The 21,128-nt window shown below is 40.1% G+C and overlaps 1 protein-coding gene across 19 annotated transcripts in view; it reads right to left on the bottom strand.

The window, feature by feature from the left end:
* cacna1c (calcium channel, voltage-dependent, L type, alpha 1C subunit) overlaps positions 1-21,128 on the bottom strand; it is a 162,039-nt gene that overhangs the window by 103,027 nt on the left and 37,884 nt on the right. For all 19 annotated transcript variants that reach the window (XM_079335637.1, XM_079335626.1, XM_079335635.1 and 16 more), the window contains exons 2-3: positions 14,541-14,973; positions 8,972-9,077 (exon numbers count right to left, since the gene is read on the bottom strand). In XM_079335637.1, coding sequence (XP_079191763.1) covers positions 8,972-9,077; positions 14,541-14,973 — 539 coding nt within the window. The remainder of the gene's footprint in view (positions 1-8,971; positions 9,078-14,540; positions 14,974-21,128) is intronic.

Here is a 21,128-nt window from a genome sequence, read left to right as displayed (position 1 = left end):
AAGTAACAAGACCTTCATTGGTCCAGATCGCCCTTATTTCTATTTGTCTGGGACTCCTTCGATTTTCTTTTTTAAAAATCCCTTTTTATTACCTCTCTGTCCCTTCTCTTTCTCCACTCATCCTTCTGCTGTCCAATACTCTGTCACTCTCTTTATCCATTATTCATGGTACAGTCACAGTCGGCATTAAAGGGCTTGCGTAATATTGCTACGGCAACAACACAGCAGAAGCAGCCGCATTGGATCATGGGAAACTGGGTCACCTCCCAGGAGTGGGAGGGTGCGGAGGGGCAGCAGAGGGAGGTCGCTGTCTCACACACACACACACACACACACACACACACACACACACCTGATAGTTGTCCTACAAAGCAGGAGGACAGGAGAGAGAAAGATGATAAGAGTGGAAAGAAGAGAAAGAATAGTCAGAAATGAGCGATAAAAGGTCAAAGATCCAGAAACTGGCACACAAAACACTATATATGTAAGCCTGATTGGCCAAATGGAAATGCATACACACCTAATTATAAAGAACATCCTCCTCTGTATACATCCAGCTGCCATGTTAGTCATGCTGTTTAAATATCATGTCGATATGCAACGTTGGAAAATGAACAGTGCACCACTTTAGTGCTGATATAAAACCGTTCTTTGAAGTTGTTTTTAGTTATGTATTATGCATGTTCTGGGGCGTGCTCCCTGCCATGTAGGTAAACTATCATTCAAAATTCTAGTCCAAACTAAATCAAAGTTAAACCCCTTTTAAAAAGCTTTAATGTTAACGCTGTTAGGGTACCAGTGTCTTTGTATAGTTTGATGTGATTCTACATTTTATTCTACTACCATAACTAGGTTATGAGTACAAAGATTTTAAGAAAGTACTCCTTTTACATTTGGCTGCAGGTCACATAAACTGTACGGTTTAGATATCAGTGCAGTGCTGTTTCAGAGGTGAGGGCTGAGGTGACTTTACTTGCAGTTGACCGTTTCCCCCATGCTCCACTGTTGGCTTATTCATATCAGGGTAATTCTTTTTTGAGGTTATTGTGACATCCCTGGTGGAAACAGCACTTTATAGAATAAACAATGCCGCTCTATTGATCAATCTACCTCCCACCAGCATCTCACTCTTCAAGGATTAAGACTCAGAAGACAGCAAACACATGATGACATTTTGATGCAAATTCAGGATTAATGACTGATACCAGGAATAAAACAAACATTAGAGCTGCAAACTGCACATCGGGTGTGCCTTAACAATGGATGTTGACTAATAAAGTTCCTTCTGTGGTGAGGTTCAGCTGCTTTCACAAATTTCCCATATCATGGCTATTTCAAGGCACGCAAAAAAACACACCCTGAGCCTTTATCTATCAATATCTTCAATCAATGAGACGTATGAAAGGATGAAGATCATTGAGCTCTTACTTCAATTAACCTCATTACTGTATTAGATACAACTGCATGCACCTCATGCACGCTCTCGCACAGGTTGCCACAACGAAGTAGAAGGAAATATCTGTTTCTATGGGAACCCAGCCCTTTAATGATGCAGGCAAGATACCCAAATCACACTAAAGGTATACAGAAATGCACACACATTGAGACAAGCTTTATCAACAGCCACAGTTTCAAGCCAGGATTTGCACTTTGCGTGAGTGTGTTTGCGTGCTCGACTTGTACAAATCTGTGTGTGTGTGTGTGTGTGTGTGTGTGTGTGCGCGTGTGCGTATGTTGAGGGATACAAAGAAGAAGACAGAGAGACGCTGCCAGATCCCAGACCAGATGGCTAAATGTCAGTGAATACCACACCAACATGACTGCTAGCTCTCCCTAACAGGACCGGTAGTCACTGGAACACAACCTCAGCACACAGATTAAAACAAAAAAACATCTCCTTTCATTTTTAAGGACCACAACTGCAACTCCATTAGTAACATTTCAACCACAGTATAAAACCGTATATCGATGGAATGGGAAAAAAAAGAATCACGTAAGCAACAGGAAGGCGTTGCATAAAGCTCAGTGGAGATTGATTGATGGGGTTTTTTAGCCGAAAGTAGCCCCTGTGTAGTTTGCTTTACTCCTCTGTGATGTCACAGCAGGCTTTTATCGCTGGTCAAATATTAGTCTGGAAAGATGAAGACGTATGCATACACAGAGCACACATTACACCTGTTTGCCCGCCTAATTTGCAGAGAGATCTACTGTGCACTTCAATTACCTTTGTTGCCATGCTCTAATGTTTGCTGTATAAATCGGGTGTGTGTGTGTGTGTGTGTGTGTGTGTGTGTGTGTGTGTGTGTGTGTGTGTGTCTGTGTCTGTGTGTGTGTGTGTGTGTGTGTGTGTGTGTGTGTGTGTGTGTGTGTGTCTGTGTCACACATGCCAGGGATAGGAGGATACTGCATATTAAGCTCAGATTTACTGATTCTTGGATCAGTGTTGTAAATGTACAAGGGGCTTTCACAGTAAGCTTCATATATTTCTCTGTGTATGTTTGTAAGACATACAACATACATGCACAACAAATATGTATATATAAAGAAGTATTTCACAGAGTATAAATCACCTATGCATGTGGAATCTGACATATTTTTCTTGGTTATGATGATGATATATATGACCACTGAAAGGAAAAAGACAGAATAGAATCATTTATAACACGGTGTGGGGAAAGGATCATAACCTCTCAGGTGAAAGCTCGGTGTTTGATTTTAAAGCTACTACAACAGTTAAGTCAACACAGGTTTCTTTTTTTTGCCTTTTCACTTTTTTCTACGTGTTCTGTAAAATTGTCCACTGCAATCAGTCATACTTTATATGTCTTAAACTTAAATTTTAACTAAAGTTTTAAATGTAATACGTCTTTTGAACAGCAATCTTAAATTCAGAACAAACAACAATACTGTTGTATTCATTTAATCATATGTGGATTCATAGACTAATCTTATCACTTTTCAAATGATGTCATCTCTGTGCTGCCATATGCCCAGCCAACACTACACAAGTGGTTACTTGGCTCAGTTCACTCTGTTGCCTCCTGAGGTTTTGTTTTCGCAGCCCTGTACAGTAACAGTCTGACACACAGCCACTTAGCTTACATCAATGGTATTTATCATAATGTCACACTGTTGTAAGAATGTTTCTAACTGAAATGGGGATAGTGAGCCTTACAACGTCCCCTGTGTTAACTTTCCACAGAGACGGTGGCGTTTCAGTGATGGACACTGAGACATTACTCTCTCTATCGCTCGGTGTGCTCTGTGGGAGCTGTAATGTGGGTCGATGTGAAGCAGAGGTGGACACTTTTAGCTCAGTAAAAATATCCTGCTCTCTCTTCTTTCTCCCCTCACGGCCTCTGTCTCTCATGCTTCAACCACTGGCACAACTGGAGTTACATACAAATGCTCATACATGCACATATGCATAGAGGCCTCGTTCGGACTGTTATGTAATGTTAATAACACTTGCCTCAGTATTTGTAGAACTGAAACTTTGTTCAGTTTCATACGGCTCATTCTAGCTGATATAACATGACTTGTCTGCAACATTACTGTGTTGAAACCAAAGCTGCATCCGACACATTCACACGCATAGATCCATTTTTCTCCTTCCCACTCACATGAACACATATATACATGTACAAACATAGCCAGGGAAGAATGCAGGTTTAGAGTAAACAGACAGGGCAACATGGGACCATTTCCAGGGATCTGTTCAGGAATCATGGGACTTGTGCCTGAGACTGTGTACTCACAAAAATAAAAACCTAAAAATACGAACGTGACGTTTTCAGTTTGGACTAGCAGACACAATGAATGTATGTGCAGACTGAGGAAGCAAAAGAGAAGAAAGAGAAGGGGTCAGAAGTTTTGTGTGGAAATTTCCCCATCTTTATCACCAAAATGGGACCATTAAAAAAGAAAAAAAAGGAGGAGGGGAGAGGAAATGGGAAATGATGTTGTAAAGAATGTGGTCGCCACAGCTGCCATCATTTACCGCCTTTATCTTACACTTTTATTAGAGGTGGGGAAGAGCAAAGGAGAGAAAGAAAGGGAGAGACTGAGGCAACATGGCATCACACTATTTTCTCACTTATGATGTATTTTCATTTCAAAACAATCATACAGGGATGATACCAAAGCAGGATGTTACACTGTACCCCATTTGTGTTTCTTAACAGCAATACCAATTAAGTTTGCCCAAGGACTGAGAAAATAACAATAAATAAAGTCATCTTCAAAAAGTCCAAGCTTGTTGTTCTCTGGTTCATTAGAGGCTTTATGTTTCCTGTACACTCACCATAATCCATTACCTCTTCCATCATTATTATAATCACAATGTTTGCAACCACAGCAGATAAAAACACAAATATTGCAAACACAAAACAACTATCCGACCGCTAATCGATTCAAGTCCATCAATTACACCTTTCCATTCCTGATTCCTGTTTGAGTTGGTCACACGTCAGACCAAAAAAAAAAAACTGCATTACATGGGAGCAAACAAGGTAAAGACTATGGATATGAAAGAAATCCTAGAAAAGCAGAGACATCTCTTAGTTAAAAAGATGAATTTCAGTGCAGTCAGTATTATTTTTCCTAAATGTTTTAGTTCAATGGATCTCTGCAGCAGTGAGGGGTTGGTAGAAAATAGCTCCAAAATATTGAGCCAATGGAGCAGAAACCAAACAGCACTCTGAAGTAGTTACTTTGGATTTGGAAAGCTCCCAGTCTCGAACAGAAAATATATCTGGGGTATTGCTTGGTTCCTCAGGGAGCTGAAAAGGGGAATGGCATTTAAAATAATGATTCCCCAGACTATATCATGGTTGGAACTTGTGGTACTGCAGTTTTAAACTAGCCCATGTAGTTAGAAGCCTTGCTCAAGTGTAAGATAATATACTGTCGCTCTCTTTCTGCAAAATTCGTAATAAATACACAGCTCCAGTATATCCTTATCTGCGGGGCAGAAACAGTGGCTGTGGACCACTCTTACACTTTTACCCTCCACCATCACAACAAGAATACACAGACCAACATTGTTTAGATAAGTGAACATATAGATAGATGCTGAGCGTTCCCTTACATCTATAAATAGACACCTAGCAACCAGCAGAGTAGCACCCATAGGAACAGCATGTTAACTTGATCCTTAACAACAAAAAGTGATGTGAACAGGAAGTGAGAGACTGGTAGACACGCACAGACTTAAAGACAGAAAGCAGACAAAAACTGAGTCTTTATAAGGCAATGCATTCTGGTTATCTAATCAATGAGTCAACATCTTAAACACGTTAACATGGACCGCAGAACAAGTGAATAGTATCAATAAGCCACTGATATGAATACACACTTTTTGGATGACAATGATTGATTACACTGGTCATCTTGGGAGTAAGCCATCATCTAAATATAACGTGGAGTACTCCAATCTAAGGTGCATTATTGTAGACATTTAAACACCTTAAATAGAATTATAACCTTCTTGCAGCCTTTACATTCACACAGACACAATGAGTGAGTAGACATCAAAGGCAAATAGAGGTTGTTTTTCAAAGTCATTCGACTTTTAACACCCTGACACTCTACTGTTGATACAGACACACACCTTCGCACACAAATGAGCAGCCATGAAAAACCATAAATACAGGTATGAATTCATCATGCACAAATACCGCTTAACAAATAATTAAAAAAAAAATCAAATAAATCCTTAAAAACTGAATGTAGACAAACACACAGAATCAAAGCAACTCTATCACACTGAATACTCCTCATTATTTTTCACTGGATTTCGTGTCAAGTGTGTTATGTGTGCAGGTAAGTGTGCGTTTCATGTCTTGCCTCTATTACTCTGTATTGATTAGCTGATTACTTGGTTATGAGTCATGGTGAGACCATTATTCTGTCCATCAGAAAGTATCCATATTGATTTGATTAGATTGAGAAAATGAGATAGAGCAAGAGGAGAAAAAAGGGGGTAAAGCATATTGAACATAAAAGGAAAAAAGGGAAAAAATTATCACAGGGAGTTCACAGACTTTTTTTCAGGGGCTTCACATCGTCATCTTAAAAAAAGCTGAACTTAACAAACCAAACATTTTGTTCATAAGAAAAGAGACTTTTACACACTTTGGTTCGAATAACCGTCTCCTCTTCTGCAACCAAGGACAGATGAGGAGCATCACTACGGTTACCATATCCATGACAACCTCTCCGGCTGCTATTATTGGGCATGTCGTCAAGGAGACAGAGCAGCACATTATGGGATGCAGACAGAAATAGAAATCTTGTACGGAAGGCAATGCAACAGATCTCTGGTATTACATAAGGAAGACTTGTGCAAAGCTAGCAAAGGGTGGCCATATTGATTCTTTAACCCTGGCTCCATCACAAGCAGGGTCAGGGGCGCAAGAGCATTGTCAGGATGCTAAGAAGAGTCATGATGCGACAGTTTTCCAGTTTGTACTTCATGAATTTTGTTTAAGCCTGAGGCATATGTGCTAAAAATGGATAAAATTGATAAACATGGGCAACTCTCCCCAGGTGGGCTGTCAAATGTCTCCATACTTAGCCTGGATCTGACAGCAGTCGTTATAGAGCTGCATCTCCTGGATGAGCCTATCAGAATGCCCCAAAATCCTTCTGTGCCCTGAGGATTTCACTAACCCACACCCTCTTCTATTTTGATGCTCGTCTCTTCCTTCTCAGCAAAAGACAGGCCGGGGCTTTCTTCTGAATAGTGGATAGATACATGGCACGTCCAAAAAGCAGCTACTTTCCCCGCTATTGTTTCAGTCACCTAGTAACTTGTGCCAATAAATGGATGCAATTTGCCCATGGGCAAACTCCTCCCCTGAACCAAGCCCTACCCCACAACGCGCGTGGCATTTACCCCCATCCTATCTGAAAACTTGTAAAGTCATGGTGGAACATAAGCCGTTGAAGAACTGCTCAAATGGAAAAAGGCACTTTTGTATAGTCCACACACACATGTTTAAATCCTTTGGTCCATCTGCCCGCTGCTTCCTGTCTGTCAAAAGGTGATAAAACTAATTGACCACAGCTGTGGTGGTGGTGAGTACATGAGTCCATGTTGTATTCATTTACTGGTTGGTGTTGGAGGGGGAAAGGTTACCAGAAGGATCCGGAAGAACTCTACAGGGATTGAAGATATTAAAATAGATTCATTTCGGAGGACAAACTTGTTCGTGTGTGTGTGTGTGTGTGTGTGTGTGTGTGTGTGTGTGTGTGTGTGTGTGTGTGTGTGTGTGTGTGTGTCTGCATGCCAGAGCATCATGCTGTATTCAGTTTCAAAATGGAAAAGGGGGTTCAAAGTGCCGTCCATGTGTTGACAAACAGAGAGAGAGAGTAAAGATCGGTGTGGTTCCATTCAAAAACCTCACACAGTATATGAAACCCACCACGATCCAGTTCAATAGTTTACACATTCCAACACGGCCGTGTGTGATTGTGCCCTTACTTTTACCATGATCCCATGCCTTACCTATTCGAGTGAAATCTATCATATGATATCGGACTGATGTGAAACGCTTACAGATAACCCCAGGTTGTTGATTTAGTAACTGTTAATAACTGGAATGTAACTGCCAAGACCTTTAACTTTGTTTGTAACAGGAAAAGATATTCTGAACGCTTCTGCCAATGCCATTTCAAAAAATTCAGAGAGACACGAGACGAGAGGACGGCGGAGAGAGTGGGTGATGGTCACAAATGAAGATGAACAGCTGTTCTTCCTCAGTGCTATCTACTCTTCAACTGACTCATTTACCTGCCATGAAAGTGTCATTACAGGAGAAATGTTGGGGTCGATTCCAGGAAAAATAGATAACAAAAACTCTTATTTATCCAATCATTAATGTATTTCAAATCCAAAGGAACTGTATGAATAGCCATTATTACAACAAACCAGTTACGGTTGTGATAGTGCAGCATGAGCTCTCAGGATGAAGTGAAGAGGGAAAGAACGGAAAAATGACAGATGTTAGCTGCCCTTCTAGGGCTTAGTGTAGTATACATCTAAAATATGACACAAACATTGTCATTGTACTGATTTATAACAATGTGAATTGAATAGCTATTAGCCAATGTCAGCTGGGATTGGCCTAAAACCTTGTGTGACCCCTTAAGTGTCGACTTATGAAAAGAAGTACACTGCTTGTTAAAAGCACACAGAGTTACACTCACTTACTCACAACCTGGTAGGCAGCCAGAATTAAGCAATTAGTTTCAAAGTTTGGCAGGAAGCAGTCCTGTTTAAAATCATAAGATAACTTTGTTTGGTGGGATGACTTTGAAAATCATCACATTGTACTACCTTTGGTATTTTGGAGTACTGCATGTTCTGAATAAATCAAAACAACAATTTTCTCCTTTGCAAAAACATTTCTGTTGCCCACAAGAAAATTATTCCTTACTCTTGATCAAACCAGCTCACATAGCTTTACATGATACAATTCAAGAGTCGACCATTATAACCAAAAACTGTCATTTTTCTATGCCTCCAAAGCAGAGTACTTAAACAATAAATGAGTGACTATGCTCAACAAAAGAATCAATCTACCCTTCACTTTTTTTTTTCTTTTTCCCTCCTGCTCCCATCTTTATTTCCTCCACTGCCTCTGCCTTTTACCCTCTCTGCTCATCTTAATGAACCAGTAACAGTGTCACATAGAATCAACTGGGAATGTGTAAATGTGGTGATAATTAAAAGACAACTCTGTAGACAACATGTTTTATAAGTCCACCACATCCTTAATGTGTGAGCAAAGACAAATCAACCACAAAGAGAACTTTTTAGGCCACATCAACAAAAACCAAGAAACCCTCTCCCCAGAGTTTTGAGGAGAAACAGCCAATGTGGCAAAGCAGTTCCTTAACAAAGCAGATATGTGACCTACAGCCAGAGGGGTTATCATCTGTAAAGCTGCTGAAGTATTGCACTTACCAGGTTGGAGTTGGTGGCGTTTGAGTCATCCTCGGGGAAGGGGATGTAGACGGCTAAGGCCACACAGTTGGCAAAGATGGTCATCAGGATTATGATCTCAAATGGTCTGGAGGACAGTTAAGGAATACAACAACCAGAACAAGAAACATAAATAGAAGGGATAAAGCCAAGAACACCAAAAGTTCACATTTTTCAGTCAGTATTTCAGAATGCTGGCCACCATCGTTGGCTTCATAACGCCTCACAGCCAAACAGGCTGTGTTCAGAAACCAGCTACTATTCATACTACGGTGTCAAATATAAGTCATTTTGTAATGTGCTGAGAGAGGACATACATCATTATGATGCTAATGTCATGCTTACGCTCAGGTTAGCAGGCAGTATGCAGTATATAACGTTTGAGTATAGGCAATCAGTGTCGACTATACTCTATATACTTTGAGTATAGGCAATAAGTGCTTTCAGCTTGTTCACTATGACTATGTCCATCTTTTATATAGGATATGAGCTACCAACATTTTGCTCGAGTCTAACAATCCTTATTTCTATTTTAGAATAGATCTGACAGTCCTTAATCCTTTAATCTTAAAACTTTTCAAAAATATATATATCCATACATATTAGTTCAGGCAGGGTTTCAGTGTTTGATAGAAACAAAACAGTTCCACACACAGGAAGAAAAAAACAGAAAACAGACCAAGAATTCTGACCTTTCCGGAACACAAAGTCTCCATATCAGTCATATAATTTCAACAAAGAGGTATTTTTAAACAAGCTAATACATCCTTACATAAGTAGAGGTGTATATACACACAAAGCAAAGTGCACCAGCAGTGTACACGATGAGAGAGATCAAAGCTGTAGAGTTGGCCTTTTTGCAAACAATAAGACATATTGGGTCACTTAAGAAGCTCTTGGGGGGGGGGGGGGGGGCTACGAAGACAGTGCATGTCCTAATATGGGTGCAGCAAGGAGCAGGCCTGTCGCGTGGAAGACAGGATGTGGACGGGGAAAGAGAAGGAGCGAGATGGAATGAGAGAGGAGAGACGCAGAGGGTTTTTTATATGGAACAGTCCTTGAGAGGGGAGTGACCTCATTATTTTTGGCCACAGAGATAGAGAGAGAGTGAGAGGAAACAAGAGAGGAAAGAAGAGAGGGAGAATGTGGAGGAGAGATAAAAGGAGGTCTGGTTTTCATCAACACAATTACTAACTGCCACTGTTGTCACCTCTCTTCTTTGCCCTCTTCTCTTCCATTCATTCCTTCCTTCCTTCCATACATCCTTCCATTTCTTTTAGCTATTTAGTCTAGACTCCAGACCATGTGGTATAACAAAAACAGCTACATATTGATTAGTTACCCTGTCAAAAACTCAAATCTCCCAGATAAACTATGAATAAAATCTAGCTGACAGCCATGTTTAACAGCATGAATGCTGATTTTTAAGCTTTCAGGACATTGTTGAAACATGGTCGACGACGCCAAGCAAAGTTTTACTTTCGAGCAATCTTAAGGGTCCGAATTATTGCTGCTAAATAAATAGTTCTGAATTACCCAGTACTGTTTCTTAACAGCTTATATTTCAGAGAAATGATCAAACTATCTTAAGTAAAGTAAAAAGCAAGTTTTAGTTAAAATAAGAGGGCGTGAACTTAACCACTTTAACCGACCTATACCACCTATAATCATCTATAACCACCAATTTTGCTGTGTGTGGCCCCTCAAGAAACAGGCCAGCTATCCATTTTACAGGCTACTACTACTGTTTCTTATTGTGGCAGCGCTACTTAGTATATGTTTGGATAAAGGACTGACCCGTGAACTTTTTTGGACCACAACATCATTCTGCTCGTTTAACACGGGACTGAAATGTGGCTAACATAATCACTCACCCTTGTAGCCGGGGCACGCAAGGACCCACAGAAGAACAGGCTTGTGGTTCAATTGGGGTTCCTGACCCATGATTTAAAAAACCCCCTTAAGGTCTGTTTATATCAACATGACAATAAATCTACAGTCTACTGTGCTGTTGAGAGCAAAACAACACTTACAGGAAATTCTATCGGTTTGATTCAACAATACAGCCAAAGAAAAGTATAATTATACTGTTCATGAACCAGCGAAACAACAGAAAATATCCATCTTTAACAACATTCTGTAGACTTCAAAATTAATTTGATTCAAAGCTATCAGGAAGATTGCCAGTAACAGCTCTTAAAAAGCTGAAATAAATCAAATTAAAATGAAATCAGCATCCGTTTCGCTCAGCAGATTTCACAGCAGCTATAATGTTGTATTCAAGAGAGGGGGGGGGGGGGGGGGGGGGGGGGGTTAACTGTCTGAGGCATTTACGAATCAAAAATATACCATCAACATTTTAACCAAGCAACTGGATACGCTTACAACAAACTGGCACAGTAGAATTGCATCCGTATACACATTGTGACAGTCTCTGTACATGTTGTGCACAACAATATCGCTAAGATGTTTCCCCGATAATCACTTCTGTCACTTTGAGTGGAAAACCGCAACAAAAACTCTTAATGTGAAAGAATGTATTTAAGCTGAAGCTGAGGAAACTGTGGGTTTATGAATGTAAATGCACTCAATGACACTTTTTCAAATTACCACAAAGTGTGATTTCATAGATGGAACATAGTTCAAAGATATAAAGTTGCCCCCACTCTTTTTTTGTCTCTCCTGCTGACCTTGCAGTGTGCAGGTAATACTTAAATGCTATTATTACACAGCATGAGTGCGTGCAAGTGTGTGTGTGTGTGTGTGTGTGTGTGTGTGTGTGAGCGCTTTCACGTGTGTGTGGGCACTGGTCTTTCATCATCTGGGTGTAACTGTGCGTGTGCTCTTCACATGTGCCCATGCATGTTTGTGTACGCGGGAGCTCAGACCTGCCCTATCGACCTGTTGAGAGCAGCAGTTGTTGTCATGGTAACAGAGGAGGAGGGGAAGAAGATGTCAAATCTGCTATCTCTGGAGACAGAGGTGCTCACAGAATACATGAAACACACACACACACACAAAGCCCAGTGAATAAAAAATAACAACACAGGAATGCATCACTTACAGCACAGAGCACAAAGTCACCTACAGACTGATGTTCCAACATACACTGCATTCAAAGAGTCGCACACTGTGGCTACGAAGGACATCCAAAACTAGATTTAGACAGAATGGCCGGCAGAAAGATTGATAGACAGACTGAAGATTTTTGAACTCCAGAAGGACAGAATTGATTGTAGTTTAACACCATCCTGCTTCATCAATGGGTTTTGGGGTCAGTCTTTTTGTTTTTACACCTTCCTTTTTCTTCATCTTCTCATACTTCTAACAAGCCCCGCTTAACATCACTCATCTTTCCTCCAGTCATCCCATCCCTCACCTCTACCTCTGTCACTCTCCTTCTTCCTTCTTTACTTCCCTGCCTCAGAGCAATTTAAATGAATGATGCTGGGAATTGTGGGTAATGATCGGAACACTCATCAGTCATTGGGTGAAATTACTCCAGTGACCCTGGGGTTTATGCATGCAATTTGATTAATTTGCTGCTTTTTTTTTTTAAACAACACACCCTGGGCAGGATCCATTTACTGCTAACACTATGACTTTACACAAACGCTGACACTCACTCAAGGTGATCAGAAGGATATTTTGCGTGCAACGATTATACACATTTTAAAAGACAGGGCTGTTCTGATGGTACATTTTTGGGAACCTTGCTGTTTTCATAAAAACTGAGCAAAACCATTAAAACAATCAATCTTAAGAAATTATGTTTTAGTTGTTAGATAAACAGCAGTCATAATGCAAGGTTCACAAAGGAATTATGCTATTAATAAATAATATTTTTTTATTGATAATGGTTGTTTGAATAAGTTTGCTGCTTAAAAAACAATTTGGATTTCACCTTTCAGGTTAAAAAATGAATTTTAAAATATTATAAAACATGTGAAATAAACAGACTAATACTAACTCATCTTCTCTTTGATCACCCATTGGTTCTGCCTTTGCTCTTCTCTCTTCTCCTCCCTCAAGATCCCCCTATCTTTTCTCCTCTCCTCCCCTCACTCGTTATTTACCCTCCCACTACCCTGTCATTTTTCTTGTTTACCTTTCCTGTCCTCCCATGAATTCCTCCCTCTCTCTTCAGCTACTTAGCTCCATCATCTCCCCTGTCGACATCCATGTCCTGCCCACATCCCTGCCCTTCCCATTCCCCCAGCCCCTCCTCTTCCTCTCCTCTACTCCCTCTCAGGACGAAGTGTGACTGTGCTCTTGCTGAGCTCAAGCTCATGTCGACCCTCTTCTATTATACATCACTTTGGCTGTGACACTGACCATTTCTGCCTCTCCATTTCTCTCTCTATCCCAGCCTGAGGAAAAATTAGTCATTATGTTCAGCAGCTTTAAAATTGGGACAAAATCTCCACAGGAGAAGTTTAAAAAGGGAGGACGGGCAGAGGAATAGCAGGAATAAAGGGATTTGGACGGACAGAGGGAATGAGAGACGAATAATAAATGCTGCTAGAGACATGGGTTTGGAAGGTGGAGGGAGCAACGGAGAGAGTGAAGCATGGATGGACCTGAGGGAGAGAGCATGAATGCAGTTAGAAGGAGCTTTGGAAGAGACATATGTTTAGGAGAGGTGTGAAGGGGGATAAAAATGACTCAATTTGTTTTATCTTCCAGTGAGAAAATAACGTAAAACCTGAAAGACCAAGACAGACGCCAGACTGACGGAGGGGAAAAGGGATTAGGACACGTGATTGGAGAGCAAAGAAAAACAACAAGAGAGACATACGGGAGGACAGAGATTATTCAAGAGAAAAAGAGTAGAAGGAATGAAAAAGACAGAAGAGGGAAAATGAACAAAACAGAGAATGTGAAGAATTTTTCATCTATTTACTTCCTGGATTCCCAATCGCTTCCCTTCTTTCCGACCGATGATGGCTTTCGCAGCAAGTCAAAGCTGACCCCTGTTAGACTATAACGAATTATACAATAGTAATGAAAAATTTAAGCGTACAACCATTACACTCCCATTCCTTCATTTACAGTATTTAAGGTTTATGGAACCTTCTGGATTATTTTTTGGTAACAAACAAGCTGCAACATTCAGTGGTGAAAAATAAAGACAGTGGGGAAGTGTAAAGTTCTGCAGTTCCTTTACGTTCCACATACAGCTGGCGGCAGGCAAACAAAAACAAATATGGCAATAACTCTATTATAAAAAAAGTTATAGAAATATGATTTAAACAGAAATGTTATCAGGATTAGTGATCTGAATAAGAGGCGATTGTTTTACACTGCGCCTATTTGGTTTGTTTGTTTTGTTGTGTTAGAGCAACCAGCTCTATTCAGCAACACAAAATGGACAATGTTTTTGTGGGTTTATGTCAGTGTTTGTATGTCTCGGATAATTTAAAAGGTGTCAGGCAAAATTTCATGCAAGATTCGACTTTTCCTTCAGAAATAAAGGTCAGACATGTTGCTTGTTAATCTAACATAAAACACTGATAACACAGAGCTCTGCGCAGGGTTAGTTAAAGGATACTTCCACTCCACGATGCTGATGCAGGCCCTGCGGATGGGGTTCTTAAGTGTGAGACAGAGCAGGGCCCGTGGTGGCCTTGTTGCCGTCGTTGTTGTTGGTTTCTTGGGCTTAGAGCTGTAGTGTTGTCTCTTTCTTTGTGTGGAGCTGGCCGTGGAGATTGGCCCACCCCCTCCTGTCCCGAGCGCTGCCCCTCCGCTAGATGCAGCGTTGCCCATCATCTTTGCTTGTCGCGCAGCATCGATGGCCGCCTGCCAGCTCAAGGCTGCCCCAGGTGTGGGAATATGCTCAGGTGCCAGGCCCACCACGCCCACCCCGTGGTTGACCCCGCCCCCTCCTCCATCATGGTCACTGTGGCTCCCAGTGCCAATGTGCTCATTGGTCAGTCCGGGGGGAGGAGGACGAGGAAGAGGGGGAGGAGGAGAGTAATCGGAGCCTGCAAAGGAAAAAATAAGAGATAGGAGAATTAAGTAAGAAAACAATACATGTACATGTCAGCAAGCTCTTAAATAACTGATTTCCTGCATCACACGTGGCTCCTCTAAGACATTACAGTGTTGATATTTCAGACAGTTTGTTATTATACTTTACAGGCTTCAGGGAGGTTTAAGTTGTTGACATATCAGTTAGTGAGCCTTGTATATTTTTCAGACACTGAAATGTCTCCCTCTAGAATAGACTGATGACTAATAGATTCCCATCTGTCAAGCAAGTACACAGAGCTAACTGTGTGCTGTTTAGCTCAAAAGCATATTGTGTAGGATAAGCAGTCCTTTCACTTTGTGTCAACATACAAAAACAACACCACTCGTCTGAGCAGAAACTGCTGGCTGGTAAATGATTAGTGCTAACAGTAGTCATTGTGAAATAAAACATCAGCATTATAAATATCTTTTAGGAGAAATAACAGTAGTCTTAGATTAACATTATGATACAATGACTGGAGTCAAACGTTATGCATTCACTCAGTGGAGGTGTTGCCATGTTTTAAGTCTGTGCATAAATCCCCCAAAAAATGCAAAAAAAAAAACAAATGAATGAGTAAAAGGAAAAAAAAGAATGTTAAAGTGAAATGAGAGACAGAATTACAATAATCTCAGTGAGATTACATAGTTTTATCACCCAGACAAAGAGTAGGAATAGGGATGAATGAGTTAAAGTACTGTAAGAACGAGCGGATTATCCATACTGTACAGTATGCTTAGCCAGATTAAAGACAGCTCAAATATCCTCTTAGCCCACCCTTGCCTCTGACATCAGAGCAAGGTTTACACTAATACCCCCACCCTACAACCACCCTTGGCAGGTCTAACTAAAACATTTGTGTTGATTTCAAGAGTTGTGACTGACAACAAAAGGATCTATATGCTTAGTTCTGTCACATTTGAACAATTGTTATTCTGATGTCAAATTACAAAAATGAACTTTCCAAAGCTACTTTGGGAGAAAAAAACCTCTTAAAAAAACCCACAACAACACAAAGTGAAGTTAATCCAACCTGAACAGTTGCAACAGAGATGAGACAGAAAGAGGGTGAGAATGTGAAAAGAGTGACAGATTTATCCTACATGCTTGCTGTGATTGCAGAGGGTTTATAACTCCAGCTGAAATCCCATTCAGAGATTTTCAGTTGTACGAACTCTCAGTTCATAATGGTTTAAGGGGACATTAATCCACCTCCTTAGTTGTAACTAAACGCTATCTTTCATAAATCCAAGAAGAACCCATCTTCACAAGTTGTGTGTTTACTCTCATACTTTGGACTTCTTTTCAGTGGATTACTGACTGACTTACTTGCCTCCCTAAAGTCCTGGGATTTTGAAATCCTGTTTCAAACATGAAATGAAAGAAACACACATGGGTATTAGTAAATGGCTCAAACAATGTGGATGTAGTTAAAAACAGCCTGTGACATCTGACGAGTCTCCCCTGGACTCCATGATTACAATAGGAGGCTTTCTCAGCCACACAACATGGCGTTCAAAGAAACTAGAAATGTTACTGAACGTGACAATGACCAAGTTATAAATGTTACTTAATGTTACAAAGAAGAAACTATAAATGTTACTGATCATTACAAAGAAGAAACTATAAATGTTACTGAGCGTTACTTGGAAAATATTAAGTCACTCTCAATCATAATAAAGGCGGCCACACATACAGTCTGTATTTGAATACTTTTTTACAGTGTGTAACTTAAGTGTTGGAACCTTAAGTTACATTTTGAGTTTTTAAGAAGTACAACAGTTAATGAAACAGTGTGCATGTGTGTCCCATTAGGAGCTTGAAGAAAACCAGCTGATGAATGAAGTCATAATTATTTCAATTAGTAACACCTGTGCATTCATATGCCATATTGAGTATTTTACTGTTAAATGGGAGTTACATCTGCTCTAAATAAATCAGTTTCAAATTAAAATGAGGTTGTGTGTTCTAAATAATAACGGTTTTAAAATGTTTAACAGGGTGAACAATTAAAAAATACTGAGACACAAGAACCACACAATTGAATTTAAGGTAATGATTTAAATAAGTAGCTGCAGCACTGTATTTATCTTTATCCATTAGCATGTAGCTTAGCACATTTCTAGAAATCACTTAGCAGGCGCTTTGTTCCCAAGCCATAACTTATCTACAAGCAGTAATGACAAAAAAATAACCTGTGCGTTATAGAACCATAACAACCTTAAGGTTACCAGAATACTTTACGTATTCCTCTTTTGGCGGAAGCTAACTGAGAGGACTCCACCTCCTTCCAGTGCACCTGGCAGGTAAAGGACCTGCCTCCAAGATGACAAGAAACAAACTAAACTTCGGACAGCAACCTAAACGCAACTGTAAATCTAACATGACTATCCCCTTGTCTTGTATTCCAACAACTCTTTATATTTTACGCCTAATAATATTGACTATTATGCTTAATTAATTGCACGTATGTAGCCTTATTATGTCTATGTGTAGCCTTACCAGGAGTAGCTCACGTGACCAGAGGTAAGCACGTGGGGGGCGGAGCTTTACATATTTTCACATTAATGGTTTATAATTATTTGTATTTTCTGTTGAATACCTATATCTTAATGTTAGCTAATATTCTTCATTTACTTTTTTATTGAATATGTTGTTGATTTATATAACATTGTACTTTTCTTTTTATGTTCAATTATTTCCCGTTTTATTTTTCATGACTTTTATTTTTGAGCTATAAAAAACCTTATAAAGGTAAAAAAAAAAAAAAAAAAAAGTTATATTAAACCAAATGTATTGACTAAACAATGTTTATGTGTATGAAAATATGATGCATCTATGCATCATGCCTATAAGGCAGAGGTGTTCTTCACATTTATCAGCAGTGAAGTCACTTGGTGGGTACCAGCACCGCTGTGCCTTGTGGGAAATACCACTGTGGTTTAAATTTGGATCATCTCATTACTTAGATGAAACTATTTCCCCCTTTTCTCTAAAATATGGGTTTGATTTGAGGGTTTCTGGGATTTTGAAAGCTAGAGGACATCGCAAACTTTACTTTATTATGGAATCAAGCATTTGTCTGAGATAATATGGAAAAATGTCCCTCTTTCTTTCCACCATTGACTCCAGTGTGGGTTAATATCTGCTTCCGGACTGCTGTTGCACATCATCATCTCTCTCTCTTCCACTCACTATCTCACACAAACACACACATGCACACATAATCACTTTCAGCATATTGTACTGCTGCGTGATCAGTTTATCTCACACTGCCTGTCTCTCTCACAAAGTGTACCCCACTGAGAGCTTGCGAGTGTGTGTGTCTGTGCCCGTGTGTGCGGCGCATGCATGCATGTGTGTGCATCTGTGAGTGTGTTGCATGAGTGAGCGTTTGAGGATTAGAGAAGAGTAAAACTTTAATAATACTCTGCTCAATAATCTGTCTGACTGCATTTCTGTCTGTCCATCCGTCCTATCTCAAGCATACTCACAATCCTGTGTGTGAGTGTGTGTGTGTTTGTATGATAGAGTGTCTGCTGACGTGTGTGAACATAATTCCATTAGCAGTTCTTTATTCTGCAGGAGGGGGGGAAACTGCAGCCTGGGGTAATATGAGTCTCACTGAAGGGAAGAAGGAGGAGAAGGCAAGGATGAAGGAAAAGATGGAAGAAAAGAAAAAGAGAAGAGGATGAACAAGACAGGAAGCAGAGAGAAGGGAGGTGTATTTACTGTAGAAGGAGGGGGAGAATGGTGGGAGGATGGACAGACAAGAAAACAAATAAAAATGAAGGAAAGAGGAGGAACAGAAAAATAGGGAAAAAGTGAAGATGAGAAATATGGTGTGAAGGACTAGGAGGCTTAACCAAGAGTGACTGGACTTAATCCAATTATTTATCCATCCATCATGTGATTTTACCACAGAAAATATTTCACACTAATTCTCTCTAATACTATTACTGTCAGACAGGCAGTGGTGTCAGACAGTCAAAGGTCTTCAGAGGCTTATGGATGCTATGTAATATACTGTATGATAATACACATTACACACACATTATACTGTACAGTATGAACTATTGTAAAAAGAAAGCTTTACAATTTGTCATACTCAACTGGTGCTTCTGATAACAGTAATGATGACTCATTGTGTTTAGGAGTCTACACAGTACAATGAAAGGATAGCAATAGAAGGAGCTAAATCAAGTTCCGCTCTATTTGGTTGTATTTTTCATGTGCTTTTTCAACTAAAAAAGGCAAAAAGTCATTTAAAAAAAAAAAAAAACTAGTTGTTTTTCGTAGTTTCAGCTTCATAGTCTTCATGAAACTGAGCAAAATGTATACTGATGCCTCTTGATGACCTACAAATGCAGGAGAGAATATCAAAAGAGACTACGCAGTACTGACTATTACTAGCCAAAACTCCTCCTGAGAGTAGGCATAAGGCTGACTATTGTATAAAATGCTGTCTTGAAACATGTTTTCTTTCTTGTGCATGTGCAAGAATTAAGAGGCACCGCCTTGGCCACAGAGTGTGCATCCTCACACACGAAAGGTTCCCCACAGGAGATTTAACTTTGTTGCATCTGTAAGGGCCTAACACCATCACTGTAATTCATGATGGAGAGTTCACATACTATCTCTGTCTTTCAACCTGAACACAAGTCTAATCAGTCAAAATAACTCATAACTCTGTATAGTCTTTAATGTATGTGGTACTTTACAGTGGATACAGATGTGCATTATCATATCCATGTGATGTGTATTACAACAAACTTTCACATGAAATTCTTTAAACAAGCTTTGGCTGAATGCTGAATTGAAATAGACTTGCTCATGTTGGTGAAATCATAAAACAGAATGAAATATATCTCCACCAAGCAGAGAGACAGAAAAAAATTTTTTTTAGAGGACTTTATAGATCAGTCTATAAACCGTAAAGACATTCAGTTTTCACTCTAACTGAACTTGAAATGAACCTAACTGAGCCGAACTTCAGTTTGAGCTGAGCAGCAGAGCATAATGAGCTGTGATCGGAACGGCAGCCAGTGGAGCTGTTCTACTTAATGATAAAGACTGGAGAGAGATGCTATCACTGCAACTCTGAGCACCCTGTCGTAAAATGCCATTGCAGACACAAACGAACGCACAAAACGTATGTAACAAACGATCAAATATGGCTCCAACCAAAATACTGTCAGGACAAATTACAGCAACAGAAACAGCTTTACAAAAAAGTCTGTACTCATTAGGTTGGCTCAACCAGACGATAGGCAGTGAAGGGGACACATCAAATTATCCTGCCCTTAATCAGCCTCTCTCATCATCTCCTCTATATGCCCTTTGTCATCGATGTCTCTTCCGTCTTATTTCTCACACTGTTCCCTCCATCTGCTTTTCCTGCTCCACATCGTCCCAACAGGTATCCATTTGGGCAGACAGGGATGAGGTGATTATCAGTCAATTAAGTGATGATGACACTTGATCAGACACTGACACACAATTAATGGGTGAGGCACACATTGCAGTCATGCACACACACACACACACACAGGGCTCTCACCTTGAAGCAAGTATTAGTACACATCTTCTTTCAGGCTTTACTGAGAAAATTTGGCCTTACGAAGCATGTTTGGATTCCATAAGAGACACACACTCGCTTACACACGCTTACAAACACACTCATGCACAGAAGAAAGTAATCTACCATACCAACAAAATTGTCAGTATATTTTGAAAGATGACCTCCTTTGCTCCTTTCCCTCTTTCCCCTCCTCTTCCTGCTCATTGCCAAATCATTCATCCATCTCTTCAACCTCTTCATCCCTTCATACCTGTTAACAATCACTATCTCTCCTCCTCTAACCTCCCTTCTCCATTCCCTTTTTCTCCCTCTCTAATCTATAAAGCTGTCACTCCCTCCATTGGTTCTGCAGAATCGTACAAGTTCATTTTCAGCCACGCACCCTTCCTCCGTTCCTCCATCAATCCAACCCCTCTTCATCTCTCCATTTTTCTGCCTCTCTCTTGCTTCGCTGCTTCTCACGCATTTTTTCCCCATCACTTTCCTCTCTGTCATTTTTTTAAATAGCTGACAAGTATTCTCTTCTGTGCCCCCTCTTTACCTTC

Source organism: Symphodus melops (genome assembly GCF_947650265.1).
Source record: "Symphodus melops genome assembly, chromosome: 22".
NCBI classification, from domain to species: domain Eukaryota; kingdom Metazoa; phylum Chordata; class Actinopteri; order Labriformes; family Labridae; genus Symphodus; species Symphodus melops.
Note: the sequence above shows the minus strand (reverse complement) of the source record. Positions and strands in the feature narration are given on the sequence as shown.